General features: G+C 38.5%; 1 protein-coding gene across 1 annotated transcript in view; it reads left to right on the top strand.

The window, feature by feature from the left end:
- The window catches only part of PCCA (propionyl-CoA carboxylase subunit alpha), a 393,662-nt gene that overhangs the window by 152,574 nt on the left and 219,985 nt on the right, over positions 1 to 21,103 (top strand). Inside the window, exons 11-12 of the mRNA XM_054012780.1 lie at positions 5,737 to 5,831; positions 10,207 to 10,357. Coding sequence (XP_053868755.1) covers positions 5,737 to 5,831; positions 10,207 to 10,357 — 246 coding nt within the window. The remainder of the gene's footprint in view (positions 1 to 5,736; positions 5,832 to 10,206; positions 10,358 to 21,103) is intronic.

A 21,103-nucleotide genomic window follows, 5' to 3' on the forward strand; every position in this document is an offset into this window, starting at 1 on the left:
CTAACGCATTCTTCAATATTTGTTTCAATAAAAGACAAGTACAGTGGTTGTTCTGACAGTGTTGGTTTGTATTGCATCCTATTTCATATGGAAGCAGAAACGTATCCATATAGACCCTAGAACTTTCCCACAGATCTTGGGGGAGGAGGTAGTATTATATCATGCTTATGTTTGGATTTAGTCATAAAATGTGCCTCAAGCTGAATAATTATGTGGATTTATTATTTCAAAGTGCAAAATACTGGGCATAGAATACATTATTTAAACAGTCAAGTTAGAGTTTTGCATACAACTCTAACAAACCTGAAAGGGATTCTGAGGTTTCTTTTACTGTTTTCTTAAGACTCTAGGTAAAGTGATGTGAATAAAGATTTTCAAATATATTTATAACTAATTACAAACCAACTCCTACTTCTTAATGATTTTTTTGCCTGTCAGAATTTTGAAAAATCAAAGTTCTGAAGCCCAAGCAAGTGCTATTAGACTAGAGTGAACAGCTTACTTGACATCTTTCTTTAGTGTGTGTGCATCAATGGGTATCATATAAATTAAAACCAGATTTATTGATACCAAACAAGACTATATTCAGGCATACAGATTTTGGTAAAAAGTTTTACCTGTTTAATATTTTGAATGTATTCTTCCCCATCTTATCTATGGAACTTAAAATTGTGGATGCAACCCAGAATGAATCTCTTCTGACAAGAAATCTATAATGTGTGTGTCAGTTTCCTTAACAGAAGTTTCATTTGTTTTTCCAGTCCAAAATACAAATTCCTTATAATTTGTCATGTGATTTTTTTTTTCTTGACCTTGAGATACTTTGACAGCAGTTCAATAATTTAATATAAAAAACCCTGCTGATTGTGTGGTCTGGTAAGTAAGAGGAAAAAACAAATTAACCCCTTTAACACTGCCAAATATGTCCACTCTTTTACCCAACATGCTTAGTATGATCTGATTTTTGGTTTTTTGCTTAAAAATTTCCCTAAACACAGACTTGATATGGTATCAGAAAAATGAGCAAATATTGAATCTACTAAGGGTGAAGGTTAAGCCCAAAACTATATTCTGGCTTTTGAGTGACCAGGGATTGAGTCCTATCAAAAGGCCCAAATTTTCAACAGTGACTATTGGTTTTTGGGTCCCCAGCTTTTTTTGGGGCTCCACTTTAAATACCTTAAAAGGCCTGATTTTTCATAAGGTGTTGAACATCCAGCATCTGAAAATCTGGGCCTTTTGATAGAACTCAAATTTGACACCCAAAACTACTATTCACTTTTGAAACTGTAGACTCCTATTCTTCCTTTGTGGCACCAAATACCATCTCTTTGGTCTCTGGAAAGATACCAACATTAAAGTGTCAGCTATCAAATATGTTTTATAAATATAAAAGATCAATATTAAATAGTATCAAAGAGACTCCTCACATGCTTAAAATTAAGCACATGCATGTGTGGTTGTAGGCTTGGGACCTTAAAGTAATCTGTTCCTCAACAGGGGTAATGTTGGCTGTCAAATTATTTTTTATAAAAATTAAAAAATAATAAATCTTCTTATTTTTCTTCCACCCCATCAAACAAGTAAGCAGAACCACCCAACTGAATCAGTGGCAAAATTTCTTTCCATTTCAGTAGATACAGAGTTGGATCAAAAGTACTATAAAATGCATAGTGAAACTAGCACCTGAAGTGGTAAGGATGGTAGGCTATTTAAGAAGTCTAAAACGGATTCAGAAATTAAGTTGATTTTTAAGACCCTCAGTTCAGGAAAACTCTGAAAGTCAATGGGATTTAATATATGCTTAAAGTTAAATGTGTGCTCAAGTGCTTTCTTATATTGGTACTTAATTTTGCAATCCACCTTTATTCACTTCTTATTAAATAACCCTGCCTGACTGATATTTTTTGCTCTACCTTTCAAAAATGTTCGGATATTTCACATTTTAGAACAATGTGATACTATAAATCAAATAACATCAAAGATCAAACAAGATATCATTGATTTTTATAATTTATAAATTTGAAATAAGAATAATGAATCATATTTTATCCTTGTAATGCATTATAATACACCTTTACAACAATCCAGTATATCATTTTAGCTACATATCCTAATCAAGTTTAGGAGATTGACCTTGATTCATGTTCAGACTGCTAAACATACAAACACTTTGAAAACAGATGCCAAATATTTATTAATTTAGCAGTAGCTTTTAAACAGAGGTTTTTTTTAACATTCTTGCACAGCTCCAAAACCTTGCGTACTTAAAAATGTAAGGGTTTCCTGTGCTGAGGAATAAAACAAACACTCGTAAAACATAAAAAAAGGCTAAAACAATTAACAGGAAAAAAGAGTCCAAATAGACTTCATGGCTTGAACTGATTTTTGGAGTCTTGTTCTCCTTGAATATTTGACATGAAGGATCTCAGTTTAAAGTAAAAGTAAACTGAATGTCTAATTGCAGGGTATTCGGTTTAAATATCAAATGTTGCAACTGGAAATGGCATTTGGCTGAATTCAAATAGGAGAGAGTTCAATAAATGTTATTTTATTATTTAGTGTAATGAGGTGTCAGTAATAAATACCACTAATTAGTTAATCTTGGAACTTCACAAAACTGACCATTTTCTTTAGTAATTTTTTTAATATCTTGCTTTTATCACCACTAATTAGGAAAAAATACTGTAGATGGAACATGTATTTTTAATTAGAGGTAGATGGGAATTTCAGTTCAACCCAGTAGTAATTAAAGACTGTTATTCCCACTTTTTATTCCCATTTGGACAATGAAACCTCTTCTGAAAATAATAATTATATATAATAATTCTTTTATTAAACAATGATTTTTGTTTTGTTTCTAAAAATAATATGAATAGTGGTCTCTCGATAAAGACCCAATTCTAGATGTTCCTTTGCTTACACCATTGAGCTAGATTGTTAAAAGTAACGTCTTAAGCTTTTGTGTTAAGTACTCATATCTGCTTCTTATAAGCCAAGTTTGTTGATAGTGGCAAAATAATAGTTTTAAGAAGCAGATTGCAAACGTGAGTAATGATACAAGCAGTTTCCCGAGAGACTATGGGTACCTCAGAACTGGGGAAAGGAGTGGGAGGAGTGAAGGTGGGTTTCCTAACTAAGAAGAAGATAAGGGAGAGCTGATCAGATGATTCTCCACTGCGCGCCCCCCTCTCCCCCCCCCAGGAAAATGTTTATATAAATAGGGGGAAATACATTTGTCAGATTTCCATTGACAATTTCTACTTTTTGTCAAAGCTGTTTTTTCAATTAAAAATTGAATTTTTCTGTGGAAAGCAGACACATTTTTCATGAAAAGGTTTGTTTAGTTACTTTCACTCCACCCCCAATTTTCTATTGAAAAACTGTTTCAATGGAAAAGCCCTAATAAGAGGGTCTGGTTATAGAAAAGCAGGGCAATGAAGCAGCCATTGTTGTTCCAGAAGAACAATTCTACACAAGCGAGCATGCCCTGTCCTTTGGGTTTTATTATTTAAAATACTATTTATAGTATAAGTCTCCCCTTCTCTAAAGACACTTCTCTACTGGGACTCCATGGAGTTCAGTTTCTGCAGTCATGGACTGGATGGACCAGGACTGGAATGAGGAGATAGGCTATGCTCTGTTGGATTCTCTATTCTTCTGCTCCAGCACAAGTTAATACACCCTGAAGCTAAGCTGTGTTGCTCTGTTTCCTGAAGTGTGCTTCAAAACCTTCCTTTTGGGAGATTCAGGGACCAGCTGTACTTCGGAAACTCCTATGAACTAGTAATGCATTATAATACACCTTTACAACAATGCTCTAGCAGCATTTGTGCTCTCCAGGGTCATTGGGAAGCAGTGGGATCAAGCACCAGCACAAAAGCTAAAGGCACCTATGTGGATTTCTCCTGGGGATCCCCCAAGTTCCACAGGTTAAGTGGGGACAAATTATGCTCCATCCTCACCTCTGTCCCCTAAGGATTCCTATGAAAATGTTGAGTTTGATGCTGCAAGTAGCTGATCTGGCCCTGATCCAGCAAAGCACTTTAACATATGATTAACTTTAAACACATAAGTAGTCCCACTGAAATCAAAACTCAGACTTTTGTCTCATTTACCTGGGTTATTTCCACATTAGTTAACAATTCTGTGTTGATGCATGAGCTGTAATGGAATCTAGCTCACTCTCAGGTCTATTTACTCTGTGGTGCTAAAAGGAACAAGTTGTTAAAACTTTTTTTTGTTAAAGTAAGCAGATAGGGATGAGTTCACACAGGTTTTTGAGTAAGATGGTACTGTTTTTATCTAGTCAATTTTGAGTTCAGAACTGCACTTTTAAAGGATGGGGCATGAGGATTGGAACAGACCATTGTAAATCAGAGCGGGAAGGCTAGTGGAAAAAGGTTTGTAGGAGAGGAAAGTATGCTTAGTACATGAAAAGGGGGGAATTGCTCCAAGAATAGGGAGCAGCATGAAATAAGATATAAAGTTGGGAAAAGCCAAAGGAAGCATTAAGGAGTGGCGTGAGTATGAACGAAAGGATGGGGCTCAGACTAGGACTGCCTATATTTTCCTTTCTTCTGACAGTTTGAAAAGCTCATGATCAGTTGACAGTCCTATCCTGCTGGCCTGCACACTTCTCCAGTCTGGATATGTGAAATGGGACTCAGACTCTTCATCCTATAACTTGCTCTTCAATATACTAAGGTTGCAGGGACTGCAGTAACTTCAGCTGCCTGGGAAGACTCCTTGAAACAACCAGTTAAATTTTCATCTGAATTGTTGGAGAAATCTGGATGTTACATTGCAAATCTCATTCTTTCCCCCTCGCTTTTGCCAAGAGACACGGGGTTTTTTAACCCACGAAAGCTTATGCCTAAATAAATCTGTTAGTCTTTAAGGTGCCACCGGACTCCTTGTTACGATACCTTAGAGACTAACAAATTTATTAGAGCATAAGCTTTCATGGGCTACAGCCCACTTCTTCGGCTGTAGCCCACGAAAGCTTATGCTCTAATAAATTTGTTAGTCTCTAAGGTGCCACAAGTACTCCTGTTCTTTTTGCGGATACAGACTAACAAGGCTGCTACTCTGAAACCTGTTGTTACGATGTTTTTGAAAACTTGTCTCCCATTTGAGGGGCACTGAATTATGATTAACCCATCGAGTAGGCTCCATTAGTAACTGTTTCTGAAAGCTTTTTATCCATAGATCAATAGCTAAATTTGACATCTTTTGTGATTTTACTCCCTTTTGTTGATATAGGCTATTGTTAACAGTATACTTATGTTTGCAATACTATTTTAGGAGATTACAATATAATTTTGTCCCCATCCATTGATTTTCAGTTTCTTTTATTTAATGAACTTCACTTTTGTATTTCTCCCAATGTTTGAAATGATTGGAGCTTCCCCCCACATATCCTTCATAAATACAATTTAAAAAAATAAGTAGTGGAGATTTTAGAAAAAAGACAGTTACTGTGTTTAGAGTTTGAAATAATATTCTCCCCATATTTATAATACTGCTGATTTTCTAGAAAGGAAATGTTCATTTCTGTTTTCAGCATGCTTTGCTAAAGTGCTTCTTTTTTATGTTTAATTTGGTGAAACATTTTACATTTGAACTCATGTAATGAAATCTATGGCACACAGATGACAGCACAGGCATCTGATAGTGAAATATAAAAAGGCCAAATATATGCACTTCTTTGTTAATAGCAACATATTCTACTAGGTTTTGGCAGATAAGCATGACAATGCTTTGTGGCTGAATGAAAGAGAGTGCTCCATTCAAAGAAGAAATCAAAAGGTTGTGGAAGAGGCACCAAGGTGAGTATAAACGTCTCTCCTTGTACGTTTTTATGAGCATTGATTATGCTTTGGAAAGCTACTTTTACATACTGTACAGATATGAACAGTTTTTAGTCCATTAAAAAACACCGTAAAGACAAGTAGTAATGTTTAAGTAATTAATGTAATTCTGATTCAGAATTTAGCATCGCAATATTCTGATCTAGCTTCACAATGTTCATTCTATGTCAAGTTATTACAGTTTTTATTCATAATCTTGTATAAAATAGATAGTAAGAGTACTGGTCAAGTATTTTAGACATACACACAGAAATGTTCTCCTTTTGTGATCGCCTCCTACCAGTGAGTACAGAAGCCAAATGAAGTCTCAAACTCGCTGTTCCTGAAGATGTTTGATTGCTACGTTAATTGATAGATGGCAGAATCTTGCCCTGTTACTCAAGTGTTGAGTAGTACCTCACTCCATAGCAAGTCCCAATCAAATTAATGACCTGTAGTTATTAGGAGTCCAGTACCTCCAGCTGCTCAATGTTTTTAACTCCATTGATTTTAGTAAGAGTTGAGGCACATTAGCTCTTCACAGGATTGGGTCTTAAAAGCTCTCTAATACACCATCTTATAACATGCTGCAAAGGTGTTCACCAGAAAGAATATTTTGTGTGTGCGTGTGGAAAAACCTGGATTGTTCAAAATCAGGAGGATGCCCCAAACTGTATTTAATTATCTATTATTAAATGCAACCACGTTTAGGTCTGAACTTGCAATTGTTCAGTAGTGCAGAACAACATTGTACAACAATTTAGGGTGTGATGACCACATCCAGTGGGCATTTTGGATCATTTTAAGTTACTTGAGTTAAAATTTGATTATGGCTGTAGAGCCAACTCTCCCCATCACTTACAAAATCAAGGTCCTAAATGCTATACGTATCTGATCTGACAGACAGTAATTTTAAGTGCAGGATATCACATAACACAATACACTGGTTGAGCACAGACTCGGAGGAAAAAGTGCTACCTTGATTAATCATTGTCACTTCTTGCAACACCTGTGTGTTCCTCAAAGGCCTCCCATCCAAGAACCTGACTCTTTCGCTCATGAGATTTGATTGCTTCGGATCACACGGTAGCGAATGGCATCATCAAAGAAGGGAATTCTCATTGACATTTTAGTGTAGCCTCGGCATAAAATTATGTTTTAGATGTAACAGTGCTCCTCAGTTCTCAAAAGTAATCTGGGAGCAGGAATATTTTGGAGAATATTTTGTATTAAAGTTGCATTGATGAACAGAGATGCTAGTGGGATTGGAAGTAACGTTTTGCCCATGTGTCCATCCCTGAGGCTGTAGAAACAGTAAAACAAGTCAATTGTATTGTCTTTAATTGGCTGCACAATAGCTTGAATAAGGTCTCATATCTGAAATGTCACATCTGATCATATTTTCTCTTCTTGATACTTTTATCTTGTGAAGTCTTTTTTTATTCTGCAGCCTTCATGCTGCCAGAGGAACTATTTAGTTCAGAGAGTAACAGGTATATGAGGTGGAGAAGGAGTTGAAGTCAAGTTTAAAATGTTTCATTTTTAAGTGGTATGTGATTAGGTTGTAAAGGGGCTGTTTAGGGTGTATTGAGAGGAGAGAGTGAATTGTTTAAAAGGGAGAGAAACAATGTATGTAAAAAGTAAAGGCACTGAAGGGAATAGGAAAACCTCAGTTAATTAACCTAGCTGATTGCAGAGATAATCCAGTCATTTTAGTGTATAAAGCTTAACCACATGGCAGAGATCAAGTTTAGCAGTGTGACACTTCTGTTCCATTCTTCTGCTGCAGCAGGAGGCAAAGAGAGAGTCCTCAGACATACATTTAGAAAATACGGGAAGATATTACTATAGTACTGGGAAGTAACTGTCCTTTTATCCATATGAGAAATAATAATCCTTGTTCTTGAAAAGGAATACCAAGGCTATAATTCCAAATTAGAAATGTACTGCTCTTCATAAGCCATTCAAACTGTGCTCCGTGATTGATGACATCAACAGAAGACCCTTTATTGAATTATAGCTTTTTATTTAACTTGTTGCTATGCATTATTCTGTTACTGAATCAGAATAATAGACCCCCATCTCTTTATATTACCAGTTCATAACCATGCCCTGGTAAGGTGTGTTCATTGCTTTCCTCATCCCTTTGTTTCTTGTGATCTCATCAGAGGTGTTAGAGCAAAAACTGATACCTTTTCTGAAATCAGACATTTTGTGTTCAGATTCTTTTGTTATTTGTAGCCAGCAAAGAGGGTCTTTTTCGCTAAATCTAGAGACCTTCTTTTAACATGCCAAAAGTCTCTGGTTTATTGTCCATAAGAAATCATACATTACCACTCTACGAAGGACTGAGGCCAAACTAGCTTTTACCTATAAAAGAATGGTTTCCCCATTGTCTCTGGTTCGTCCAGAATCTTACTCCACTTTTCTTTTGCTTGAGTCCAATATAACTAAGTTTCTTGCACAAACTCGCTGATCATTCATCTTCTAAACATTTTTCTTTCAATTAAAAGTCTTAGGAAATACTGTAAACTAAGGCCCTGATCCAGCATTTGACTCTGTCTAGCCAGTTCTCTGTGGTCATGTGGCGCCCCATTGACTTCACTGGGGCTCCAAGCAACTACAGGGTTCCTCCAGTGTGGTTCTCTTTGCAGGGGTGGGGCCTAATTCAGTAAAACAAGCCACAGAGGCACAAAATTCAGTGTTGGAGTTGGCTGACTACTTTCCCTTCTAGGCATCATGCACTTTTTTTTAATCCAACTGTCTATAAGCAAAGATCTTAAAAACGACTTAAAGCAAAAACATTCTTAAAAGTGGCCTGGTGTGGGCCAAAACTGATTCTCTATTATATTTTACTTGCTTGATTGTAGTTCTGACATGTTTCTAAAATAAACTGTAACAAGGGTGTAATACGTATTTTTGCTTACTGTTGTTTCTAGTTAAGGGACAAATGTGGTCTTTCATTTAAGATCACGTACAAGGTTCAGCATCTCCAAGAGAAAAACTTTCCATAGCTTTGGTAAAAGCCACAAGAGTTTCCCTAGCTGGATACGTTAATCTAAATCTGAACTTGTTGTGTAGTGGAGAGGAATCATCAGGATATATGTTTTCTTGAGTTTGTAAATTCAGTGGCCTGTTGGTGGTGACATATTTAGTTTCCTGGGGTGAGGAAGCTTGCCTGTTGGGGAGCAGTCTTAACAATGGCTCCTGAGGGAGTAGCTGAGCTGCACTTTGGGGCAGAAGAACAACGCTGAACGGTGGCCATGCTGTGTTGAAGGGAATGAATCAAAAGCAGAAAGCCACAAAACTAAAACTTGCAGTTTAAGGGTAAAGTTGAGAGAGAGATTTAGGATCTGAAGGTGGAAACTGCAAACGGTCATTGGTTATCAGATTCAATATTGTGCATGTCCTAGTTTTCTTTCATCACAACCTTGCCTGCATACAAGAAAGTCAAATTAAAACAAAAACAAAACACAGTACAGATTCTCATTCAGACCTTACGAACTTCCAAAGTTTATCGTAGCTTGGATTACAGAGCACATAGCTAGGAAACAGCCACATAATTATATTTCAAACAGATGCGGAAAACAAGACAACCACAACCAGAGGGTTTGCTCTCGTTTATCTAGGCATTAATATTTCCATAGTGTAGCTATTGTCTGCAGGCTTCATCATTGTCCAGTATTTTCTTTAAGGTTGGTTTTTAATAATTAGACGTGCTCTCCAAATAACTGATGACTTTTTAGGTTATATTATTTTAAAGATCTCAGTGTTATACAATGTGTATATTGATTTAATTTATATCTTGAAAGCATTTTCCTGTAATTTGTCTTGAAGGTACTCTCAATACTGAAATGCATTAATACTGGTTATCAAGAGTGCTGAATGTTGCATTTAATCTTTATTTTTTAAAGGAATTTAGACTGAAATAATCTCTTACTTCTAAAGATGGGCTGACCTTCTGAGCGTGGATGGAAGTACAGGAATTAGTAGTCTGTTTGCAATTTTAAGGAAAATTAATTTGGAGTAATATAGAGTGTGAATTTAAAGCACAATATTAACTCCCTGTATGGTTAAAACTAATTCAGAATAAGGCACTCTTATTCCATTATAAGAGTGTCTGTCTATGCAGGGAGTTAATCAGGAAAAGCTCTTCCAGAATAACTCCCAGTGTAAATAAGCCCTTAACTTGTTTATTCAACAGTAGAGATATAATATAGTGCATTCGACTGACCAGAAGTGGTGTCCTTTTTAATTTACATGGGTTTTTTTTGCCCTCTTTTGTCTGTAGCTTAAGAAAAGGATAATATTATATTTGTCTAACTAAAGAAAGGCACTTTTTCTGCATTTGTAGCACTTTTCTGGACGCTGAGACACGAAGAGCAATGGGAGAACAAGCAGTAGCTCTTGCCAAAGCAGTAAAATATTCCTCTGCTGGAACTGTAGAATTCCTTGTGGACACCAAGAAGAATTTCTACTTTTTGGAAATGAACACTAGACTTCAGGTAAGAAAAAGAACTGTTCAAATTCAGAGACAGGATTATTTTAAAAAGTGTGTGTATGTGTGTATATCTATCTATCTATCTATCTATCTATCTATCTATCTATCTATCTACATTTGGAGGGATTTGATAGATAGATAGAGCCTGATCCTGTAAGGATTTACATATGAGTAACTTTACACTGACGTTAATAGGCCTACTCGCAGGAGTAAGCTAGTGTGCACAAATCTTTGCAGGAATGGGCCCTTGCATAGCACATAGAAATGAGCATTTAGTGCTTTGCTCTTTGTTACACTTGACCTAAAGACCTTGCAAGAGGTCACAGTTAAGTGCTACTGTGAGGTCACAGTAAGTGGCTAGCCACTGTGCTTTGATACTTTTCCCTCTTGGTAACAGAAATTTCCATGTATTTTTCATGCTTTGGTGAAAGTTTGTTGAGTTTTACCAGCAAGGTGATTAAACTACACAGTGATGTCAGAAATAAAAACACTGACACATTGAATACTATTTTAAATCATGAATATGGTACAAAAATACTAAAAAAGGATAGCTCTGTGGATTTCAAGTTGGTGTTTGCACTTAATTGTGGAATTGATTATGTGAAATAGAAATGGCTGGGAATAATCCCTTTTTAAAAAATTATATTTTTTATTAAAGGTTCCTGTTTAATAGCTAGAGTGTCAAAAAAACCCACTATTGATAAGCTTTCTTCTGCTGCTGCTTTAACATACCAATAATAGCTATACAAGGAAACAGGGTGCATATCTTAAAATCTGTGTAGCATTCTCGAAGATATGACAACATAACTTGCCAAATCTCATGTAAACAAGTAAAGTATTCTCCCCTTTCTTCTCCCATGATGTCGAAGCGTTAAAGATTAGCAGTTCATTTTCTAAATCTAAAAGAACCAAAATGTGAAACGATGTAATAGGAACAATAAAATTCGTTCAATTTTCAGTAGCTTTTTATCTCATTAATTGAGCCAGATTCTGCCTGCTTCTTTATACAGGTCTGCAGCAACGGGGAGGGTAAAAGAAGCTCCTTCTACTTCCATCGTCCATGCTTGACCTGCATAAAGGCCAGGCACACTTGTAGAGAATGGAGCACAGGGACCACACCCTTAGGTTGGGGAGGGGCACAGAGGAGGTAGTGGGGCCTGTCAAGCTGTCTGGAGTGGCTCAAGAGCACGAGTACCTCAGGGCAGACTGAAGAAGCAGGGCAGAAACCCCAAATTGGTTGAGAGTTCTCTACTTAGATTTCACCAACCAAGTATCAAGCATGAGCTTCTCAGGCACTATAATAGCCTAACCATGGAGTCACAGACAGTCCCCTTGGGTACTCTGGTTTATCTTACCACCCAGGCAAGCTTGCCTTTGTGTTAGATAGTCCCTTACAACAAAAATCACAACAATATTCAGATTACTCCCTGTCCCAAAGGACCAGTCACTTACCCCAGGTCAGCTTCAACTTAGCTCCTACAGCAAAGACGACCCTTGTAGCCAATCCTATAATAAACTAACTAAAGATTTATTAACTAAGAAAAGAAATTAGTTATTTACAAGGTTAAAGCAGGTGTGTAGACACACGATACAGTCTAGATCCCAGAAAGTAATAGAAGCTACTGTAATATACAAGCTCTATGATTTCTTTAGGGCTAACCCAGGCCAAGCACTGGGGAGCACTTGCTTATGCTTAGAGATCTTTGCCCATCAGAGTTCAAGCAGCATAGAGATCATCAGTTCCTTCTTGTCAGGGATTTTTATTCCCTTTCCCCAGCATTCAAGCTGATGGGACAAGTCCACCTGCAGGTCTCCTCTTCATGGGTGTGGTGGGGAGCAGTCAACAGAGTCTTTGTCCTTTGATGTTTCACAATGGCTCAGTTGGTTTCAATGGGCCTGAGACATTCTATACCTTGGGGGAGCGTACTGTAACCCCCATATTCCTCATTTTCATATAATCATAATCTTGCATATAAGCATGCCTTGTACAGTATTGGGGAAAGGTTATGATCTGCTGAAGGTCATTTCTGTATCCATATATCATTAATGCATTATGAAGTTATGAGGATTGTGTTGTATGGTTGTCAGTAAACCATTCTGTACATTGGGGAATCAACTAGATATTATCTCCCCAGAGGCAACAGCAAGGAAAGTAACCAACACCCGGGCGGGGTTTCAAACGATCCATCAGCAACCATTGTCCAGCAAGGGAGGTACAATTCAATGATTCACATGCATAAGGCCACACCAGGGGAATTGCTCAACCTTGCCTAGGGACTCAGCAATGCCCCCAGACATGCATGGACTTGTGCTTCCCAAGCACATGGGACTGAGGTTATAAAACAGAACACAGTGGCTACATGCTAGGCTTTTCTCCTTCACCCACCTACGCTGCAAGCAGCAAGGACACTCTGAAGACTCCAACTGAGGGGACTGGCCCAGATTTCAGGGATGAAATCTATATACAATGGACTTGCAATATCCAGTGGGGTGAGGAAAACTGCTTAATCTAGATGTTGCCCCGTCTAATAGGGTTGAACGTTTAGATTGCATGGTTATATTTTCTTTTCTTTTGGTAACTAACTCTGACTTTTTGCCTATCACTTAATATCACTTAAAATCTATCTTTTATAGTCAATAAATTTGTTTAACAGTTTATCTTTACCAGTGAGTTTATATGAAGCTTGTGGCAGGTTTTGCAAAGGCTGGTGTATATTCACTTTCCATCAATGAAGTGGTAAGTCAGTTAATAAATTAGTACTGCTCATCTTGAGCAGTGCAAGACAGTATATTCCTGAGGTACAGTGCTGGGAGCTGGGGGATTTTGCTCTGGTGCCTCTCTCTGTGTGATTCATGAGTGGCTCTGGGAGCATTCATGCAATCTAGCTGGCTGTGGGGCTCCATATGCTGGTGTGCTGAGTGATCGTAGCGCCTTGAGGAGTTTGCTGCTGGTCACTAGCAAAGCATTATGAAAGACAACTCAGGCTGGAGAGAGTTAAGGGGCACAGTGGTCCCACAGTCCCAGGCTGCACCCTGGGACTTCACAGGGCCTTCTTGTGTGCAGGACCTAGCATCTTCTGTAGGAAGCCAGCCTTTACATTAATTTAATGCTTCTTTCCTGCTTGATGCGTTACATAGCTACTGAGGCTTACAATGCAAACACTCAATATAACCTTATAACATGGGGTACAGACATTACATGAGATTAATACATGCAGCATCCTACAAGCATTTCATAAAGTCTAAACACATTTTTATAAATCTAATACCTATTTAAATAGTACTAAAACACAGGCCAGCCAGACTGGTTTCCAGCTACGCATTCATCAGTGTTCACTTGGGACCTAGGAGCCTTGGCATGAGCAGGCACCTGATCTGCCAGCATTATAGGGCCATATACCCATCTTCCCTTCCATCAGCCTGCACTGGAGGGAAGGCTGCACCCTATAACACTGCTCCTCCTACAGGACAAGGAGTGCTTTTTGGTGCCTGCCCTGGTATAGCTCTGCACTGCCCTTACTAGGGCTATGTCTACCAGGCCCAATTTAGCCCTGTGCCAGATTTGATGAGAAGTGGTAAGGATTAATCACTAGACAAGTTACCAGTTTATTGGCCATTGAAGTGCTAGTCAATGCTTGTTTCTTCTGAATATACATTCTGTACATTTATAATTCCTCGTTTGCCTAGCATTTCATATAAAGCTTCTGATAAATCTTTTTATGATTATGAAAATTCATAAATGATACAATCCTAACCTGATGCCAGCAGGGATACATGATCCTAAATTTTCTCCTTTGACACTGTGCTCATTATCTATTCAGGTGTTAGGCTGAAATACAAACGTGATCAGTAAAGTACCCTTGTGCTCAGTTCTGTCTGTAGCTTTTTTTTTTTTTTTTATCATTGTATGTCTGTTGGTTTTGCGCTGTAATATATGGTGGTAAAAATCTTCTAATTCTTCAGCATCAAACTCATTTAGTTGTGGATATCTCCAAATTGGCAAGAACAAAGCCATCAGAATGGAATGAATGCCATCTTTAGAAACTTTTAAAGACTTCTTTAAAATATTGTGTAAGCAGTTTGAGAGGTCCCCTCTAATAGTAGACCCATTCTTTCCAAGTCTTAAGAAATTTACTAACCTTAAATTACAATACTTATGTACATTCTCTAATTCTACTATCTATCTTGGCTCTGTATTATCTGTAATTAGCATTTCAGTTTGAAGATGGAGGGTAGCAATTTTCTTTGTTTCTTCTCCAAGCTTTCCCAATTGATCTGTCACTTTTCCCAGCTCTCAAACTTGAGTTTCTGTTCCACTAACAGATATGTAACTAGCATCTAGTTTTTGCTCCCTTCTATTAAGAGCCAAACATAGACACTCTAATGAACCATCTCCAAATTTAACTTTAGAACCAGGAGAGTCTCCAGATGTCCATGTATTTGCACTTACTTTTACTGGTACATGCTTCAGCCTTCTGCCTCTTGTAGCTTATAAGTGCTTATGAATCAGGATTGCTAGTGAGTGTACTCTTTCTGCTAGTTTGTGCAGAGCTCCCTGCATTTAGAGAAACTTTCCTTGAGGGTCAGTTTACTAATAGGTAAAAGTGTGCCAGGCCTACCCCTAGGCACACTTCAGGCATTATTCCCTTTACCTTTTAGCACCCTCAAAATTCATCCCAAATAAAATGTGCAGTTATGTCACAGCCTTTATTTACCCCAGAATCAGTCCCAGTCTGTCTCTCTCTGGCCCAATGAATAGTTACTGTAATTATTTACGCAAAGCAGAACAGTTCCAGAAGGAGAGATTGAGGAAGACATTAGAATAGGCAGTACCCTGGTGATTAGGGCACTCACCTGGGATGTGATTACTCTGAACTGGACAGAGCAGGGTCTCACATCCCAAATGTGTGTCCTAACCACCAGGCTATTGGCTATTCTGGGGTGGGTTGGTGTAAACTCACATACAGTTAACTACATCGGGGCAGATCCTTTCCTCTGTTCCAAACTCTTTATGCTGCCTACTTACCTTCCTTAGGCATGCTGAGCATAGTTCAGAAACATCTGCAGTGTGTCTCTTACCCTATCATGCGGTTTTAAAATTTTTAGGGGGACGTGCTATCTTTTGATCAATTCCTTGGGAAGATTCTTTTTTACCACACAATCCTGTAAACAAGCACAAATAAAGGATGCTTATGTTTTTTTTTATTTCTGTGCTAAATGTTGCAGTACAGTATGGAGTTGGGAGACAGAAAACCAGTGTACCAGCTATATGATTTCTGTTATAATTTACATGAATTGTTACAGATGTTTTACTCTCAATCAGTGGTTCGGGGAAAGTGAATTATTGTTTGCTGTCAGCAGAAAAATTTTACATCTAACTGTCATGCCATATGCTGATGACTACAAGAGAATCTGAGATCAGCTAATTTTGTTAGAGAATAAATCATTCTTGCTATCATGCAGAAAGTATACAGACTTAGATGCTTCCCATATCAGTTACAAGTGAGCTTGCTGTGTATTGTCAGGTACTGCACATTTGAAATAGCTTTCAGGCAGAGTTACCACTGTTAGGAGCAGAGCAGATGTTGCATATTTGATTCTTTATAGCCACTCGAGGAGTGTATTGGTTCATGTTACTTAGTTGTCATTTGGTTAATAAAAAGTAGTCATACTCAAAAATAGTGTCAACATGCTTTGAAATAAATTAAAAGCAGAATCTCAGCTCTATAACCTTCCTAGCTTGAGAACGGTGTCAAAATTTCCCTTTCTAGCAACCACATTCAAAATGATTGTTTTTCTTACTTTAGGAACACTTCAGTTGAAATATTATTTCTATTAGGCTTTAGATCTAGAGACACTAATGCTTGTGAATAAGGCGTATATGTAATGTAGAGGTGTACAATGTTGCTAAATTTCCTCTAATGTAAATTATCTGATGAGGGCGCAAAAAAAGGTTTCAAAATGTTAAAGTAATTGTAGTACTTCAAATTCAGAAACATAACCACTTAATTTATGGAAAATATATTATGGGATTGCCCAAGACATGACAACAGTTACTTAAGCAATTTAGTATGTATAATCCAGGGATTTAGGCCAATCTATGCCACTCATTTACATACAGTGTGGTGATTTCTTTTTAAACCAGGTCTGATTAATATAATATGTATTAAAAGGTTATATGTATAAACCGGACTCAGAAGGAGATGGAAAATATTGCATGTAGCTCAAGAGAAGTGATCATTATGTTCTCTTCTCATGTAATAATTCTGTTGAATATTTTTGTAGCACACAATTTTAATTTCTTATTTAGGAAAAAAGAGGAGTTGTGGTTAGATAGAAGTAAGGGAGCATTAGTGTATCATGTTTGTATCAGGTTTACTAGAAGAAAATTATGTATGTGTGTGTGTGTGTGTGTGTGTGTGTGTGTGCTTCCACATTTATTTCCATTATAGCCTGTTCCAGATCTATCATATGTAAGCATGTTGTTTAAGTTTATCTTAAACATTTGAGCCATGAGATTATTGTTTACTAAATGTCCATAATATGTATAAAAGTGTTGTCTAGCAATAAAATTCTTACTCTTGTCAAAGTATGAACAATTTCTGGAAAATGTCATGCTATAGTTTTGGTATGGCATGCTACAGGCAACACTCAGTGCAAATCTTTAAAGCTGTGATTTTACATTTGAGGACTTTTGTCCATCCTTACATGTATCTGTATTTTGTTTGCTTGTTTTTATACTGACCTGATAAAGACTGTTGAAAAGAGAGAGGGAGGCTTACCTTCCAGCATAGCTAATAGTCCAGGGTTTAGGGTACTCACCTGGGATGTGGTAGATATAGGTTCAAGTCTCTACTCTGGATTTCCAAGCACTGCTGTCAGAAAATTATATTCTGGCTTTTATTTTTTTGTTTTTTAAAAGAAAAATTCAACACCGTCTATGAATTAAGTATTCTGGAAATGGCTTTTGACCACTATTGACTGTTCTATGTCTGTACAGCACAATAATGGGGAAAATATCCTTGCAAAGTAAAATTGACATAACAGAATTCCTGAATTTCATATCTAGGTGGTAGATCTACCAAAACACCAAAAACATCAGGCGGACCAGGTACTTGAACCTGGGTCTCCCATATTGCAGGTGAATGCCCTGACCAGTGGGCTGTTAGCTATGCAGGGGTGGGTTAGTCTGTCTGTCTGTCTTTAGTGAAAAATTTTGAAAGGTCTCGGTTTTGTCCTGATGCAGAATGGGAAATATTTTGAAACCTTGACAGTTTTCATGGGATGGAAAAACTGGTTTCTCCAACTCTTGTAATGAACTCAGTGTAAATAACTAGGATAGCTACAACCAGAAATTGTGTTTTCTGCTACCTGTAGCAAATCCCTGAGAAAGTAAGTGATAGTTTTTGTTGGCTGGTTTGTTATTTTTTGTGGGGGAGGTGAAAGGGGAGGGAAGGGGTGGTTGTCGTATCAGAAGACTGCAATATTAAGAAATGTGAAGTGTCTCAAAGTAAAATTTCAGATGACTACAACTGCAATTTGCTGAGGCATGTCGTTCAGGTTTCTTAATGTTGCAGTGATGCATTGCTGCTTTCATTTCACTTAGTTCACCAAACAGGCATCAGATGGTAAAGGCTTTCAGTTGTTACTAACCTGGGCTGGATTTAAACTACTGACCTAGAGGTGAAAGGTTTCTTCTCCCGTTACCAATCCCCTAAGCCTCCCAGAATCCAGTCTTCACAAAGTTTATGCCGGCTGTCCATGCCTGTTTGAGCTGGAGGAAAAGATGATTTTGCTGCCAGACAAGACTCCTTTACACAAGAGGGTCAGCCGACAACAGTTAACTAGATTTTGCCATGCTCTTGCCTCTTTAATGCAACTTCCATTATATAGCCACTGGTCATATGTTGCTCAGAGTTTCATAAAGAACTACAGAAAAGTGTTGCTAATTGTTGTTGACCGAAGAGACTGCATTGTTTCCAAAGTCACTGAATCTGATGGATGCCATTAATAGAGCTGCCAATACATGGAATGATGTCTCAGGCCATGTCTACACTAGCACTTATGTCGGCAAAACTTTTGTGTCCCCCCCCCCCCGAGCTTTGGTGACACAAGCACTGGTGTGTACAGCGTTATGTCGGTGGCAGACGCTCTCCCGCTGATATAGCTATCACCGTGCATTGAGGTGGTTTTATTATGTCGACGGGAGAGTTCTCTCCTGTTGGCATAATATGGCTACACAAGTGGTCTTACCACGGCACAGCTGTAAGCTTGTAAGTACAGCTATGGCCTCAGAGATGTTACCACCATGTGCCTATAATAAAATATATCAAAGAGTGGAAAACAAAGGAAATTCTTTTTTGGCATTGAGAATAAGCCTGAGAAAGAAACCAAAGATCTTTCTCCAACTACAAATGAGTTTATTAGTTTTAGTTATTTGGCTATGAAGAATATTTAAGAATGTGACCATAGCCAGCTTAGTTGGAGGACTTCAGGAGGGCTCTGAGATTATTGCTGAATATAGTCGAAGCAAGAGGAAATAGCAGCTCTAGAAAGAAAGGCATAAGAGTCTTTGTCAAGTGTGAAATGGGAAGGAAATTCTGTAGAATTAACAGACTGTCAGGATTTTCAAAGAGCAGGATTTTAGTTTACACAGAAATCTTGAAATTTTGAACAAGGGAATGTGTTGGATTTTCAAAGGCTACTTGTCAGAAAATTATATATATATTTTTTAAATTTAACACAGCCTATGAATGTAAGCATTCTGGAAATGAGTTTTCAGACTTTTGACCTGTCTGCTAACTATGGGATATTACATGTCTGTACAGCACAGTAATGGGGGGAAAAATCCTTGCAAAGTAAAGTTGACAAAACAGAATTCTTAAATTTCAAATCTATGTGGTAGATCTTCCAGAACATCAAAATGTGGAAAGTTTTATGGTTATCATGAGAAGAGGACTAAGTATCTCATTATAATTGCATATGCAAAGGGATCTTTTAGAAGAGTCAGCAGGTACTGGAAAGTTTTGTTAAAGTATTTGCTACATGATGTCTTTACTAATGTTGATATAAAACAGGGCTGGTTTTAGGCCAATTCCGTCGAACCGGGCCCTGCGCCTAAGAGGGCCCCACGCCCTAAAGAAGAGCGCCTAGCTTAGGCACCTTTTTAATTTTTTTACTCACCTGGCGGCGGTCTGGGTCTTCAGCGGTACGTCGTCGGCGGGTCCTTCACTTGCTTCGGGTCTTCATTGGCATTTCAGCGCCGGGTCCTTCAGTGCCGCGGAAGACCCAGAGCGAGTGAAGGACCCGCCGCCGAAGTGCCGCACCGCTGCCGGGTATTCGAATCGGGCCCCGCACTTACTAAAGCCGGCCCTGCCTCTGGCTCATGAGGCTGTATCCTGACCACCTCAGTTTATGGCTCAGTACGTGCAGAATGACAGTTGAATGTGATTTTGGTAGTCTGAACAGATGCTGGCATTGTTTGCTCACAAGAGTGGATCTCAGTGAGAAAAATATCCCTATGGTTATAGCTGCCCACTGCATAATATCTGTGATGCCAACAGGGAAAAGTTGCTGCCAGGCTGTAGCAGCTGTCCGCTGAGTTTGAACAGCCAGACACAAGGGCTCTCAGAAAAGCTCAATGCGGCGCTCTAGGGCTCAGGAAGGCTTTGAAAGAGCACGCTAACAGTGAGCCAGAGTAAGGAGTTGTGGTGTCCTGTGCTCTCCCTGGCTCTGCTCTTTGGGGTCCTGTTGGGAATTATGTGGTGCTTGGTGCATATCTGTGCATATATCACTGACAGTGCACCTATTAGTTTTGTGGTGCTTGCTGTACATTTATGCCGCTTATACTGTGTTTGTCACTGATCCTATGAGTTATGTCACAAAGTACAATAACAAGTAAGTGGGTGTTTTCACTACTGCCAGGCACTCTGCCGCATATGTTAGCAACTAATAAAGGTTAATTATTTTCCAAACAATACTATTTTATTGAGTAATGAAAACACTTCAAAATATTCTGTGCAAGTTAAAAGAAAATCTGTTAAAACTTTAATAAACGTATGGAACAGAAGGAACATAGATTTCCATTTTAGCTACACATACACTGACCTGTGAGAACTAAGTTGATGTATGTGAAGCTGTGGTTGTACTGAATGTCCCCAGTGGTGGAGTGGCAGGGGTAGGGCTGCGACCCCTGATGCAACGTGGAATTGGGGGGGGGGAGGGGGAGGGAGGGAATTATTGAGTGGGGCTATACTGATGTTCTCCATGAACAGCAAAGGCAGGTGAGCCCGGGATTGTTGAGCCTGTAGGTCCACATGTGTCTGCAGCATCTGTTTGCTGCTCGAAAAGACCCATTATGTCCTGGTGCATCTCCCTTTCCAACTCCTGGGCCTCCCTACTGTCTGCAATATTCATCCTCCAGGCCTTATGGTCACCATCTGATGTAACACTAGGTTGCAGGATCTTGGTGAAAATGTCATCCAGAATCTTTTCCCCCCCACCCCCTCCATTTCTGATATGGGTCAGGCACTTCACTGGTGTGGAGGGCAAACCCCTCAAGGCCACAACTGCAGCAGCTACAGATAAAACACAGAGGTACCACTGTCAGTGTAGTCGCAATGGAAAGCTAAAGTTACGATTCAGAACTCCCTTCTTTGGCTCCCTTATTGACACTCTTGCCTTAGTTCCGAGTGCATATGCAGGGTGCTACTTGCAACTTCAGCCATGTTGAGTATGGCCTGCCAGGGGT

The sequence above is a fragment of the Malaclemys terrapin genome, chromosome 1 (genome assembly GCF_027887155.1).
Source record: "Malaclemys terrapin pileata isolate rMalTer1 chromosome 1, rMalTer1.hap1, whole genome shotgun sequence".
NCBI lineage: Eukaryota > Metazoa > Chordata > Testudines > Emydidae > Malaclemys > Malaclemys terrapin.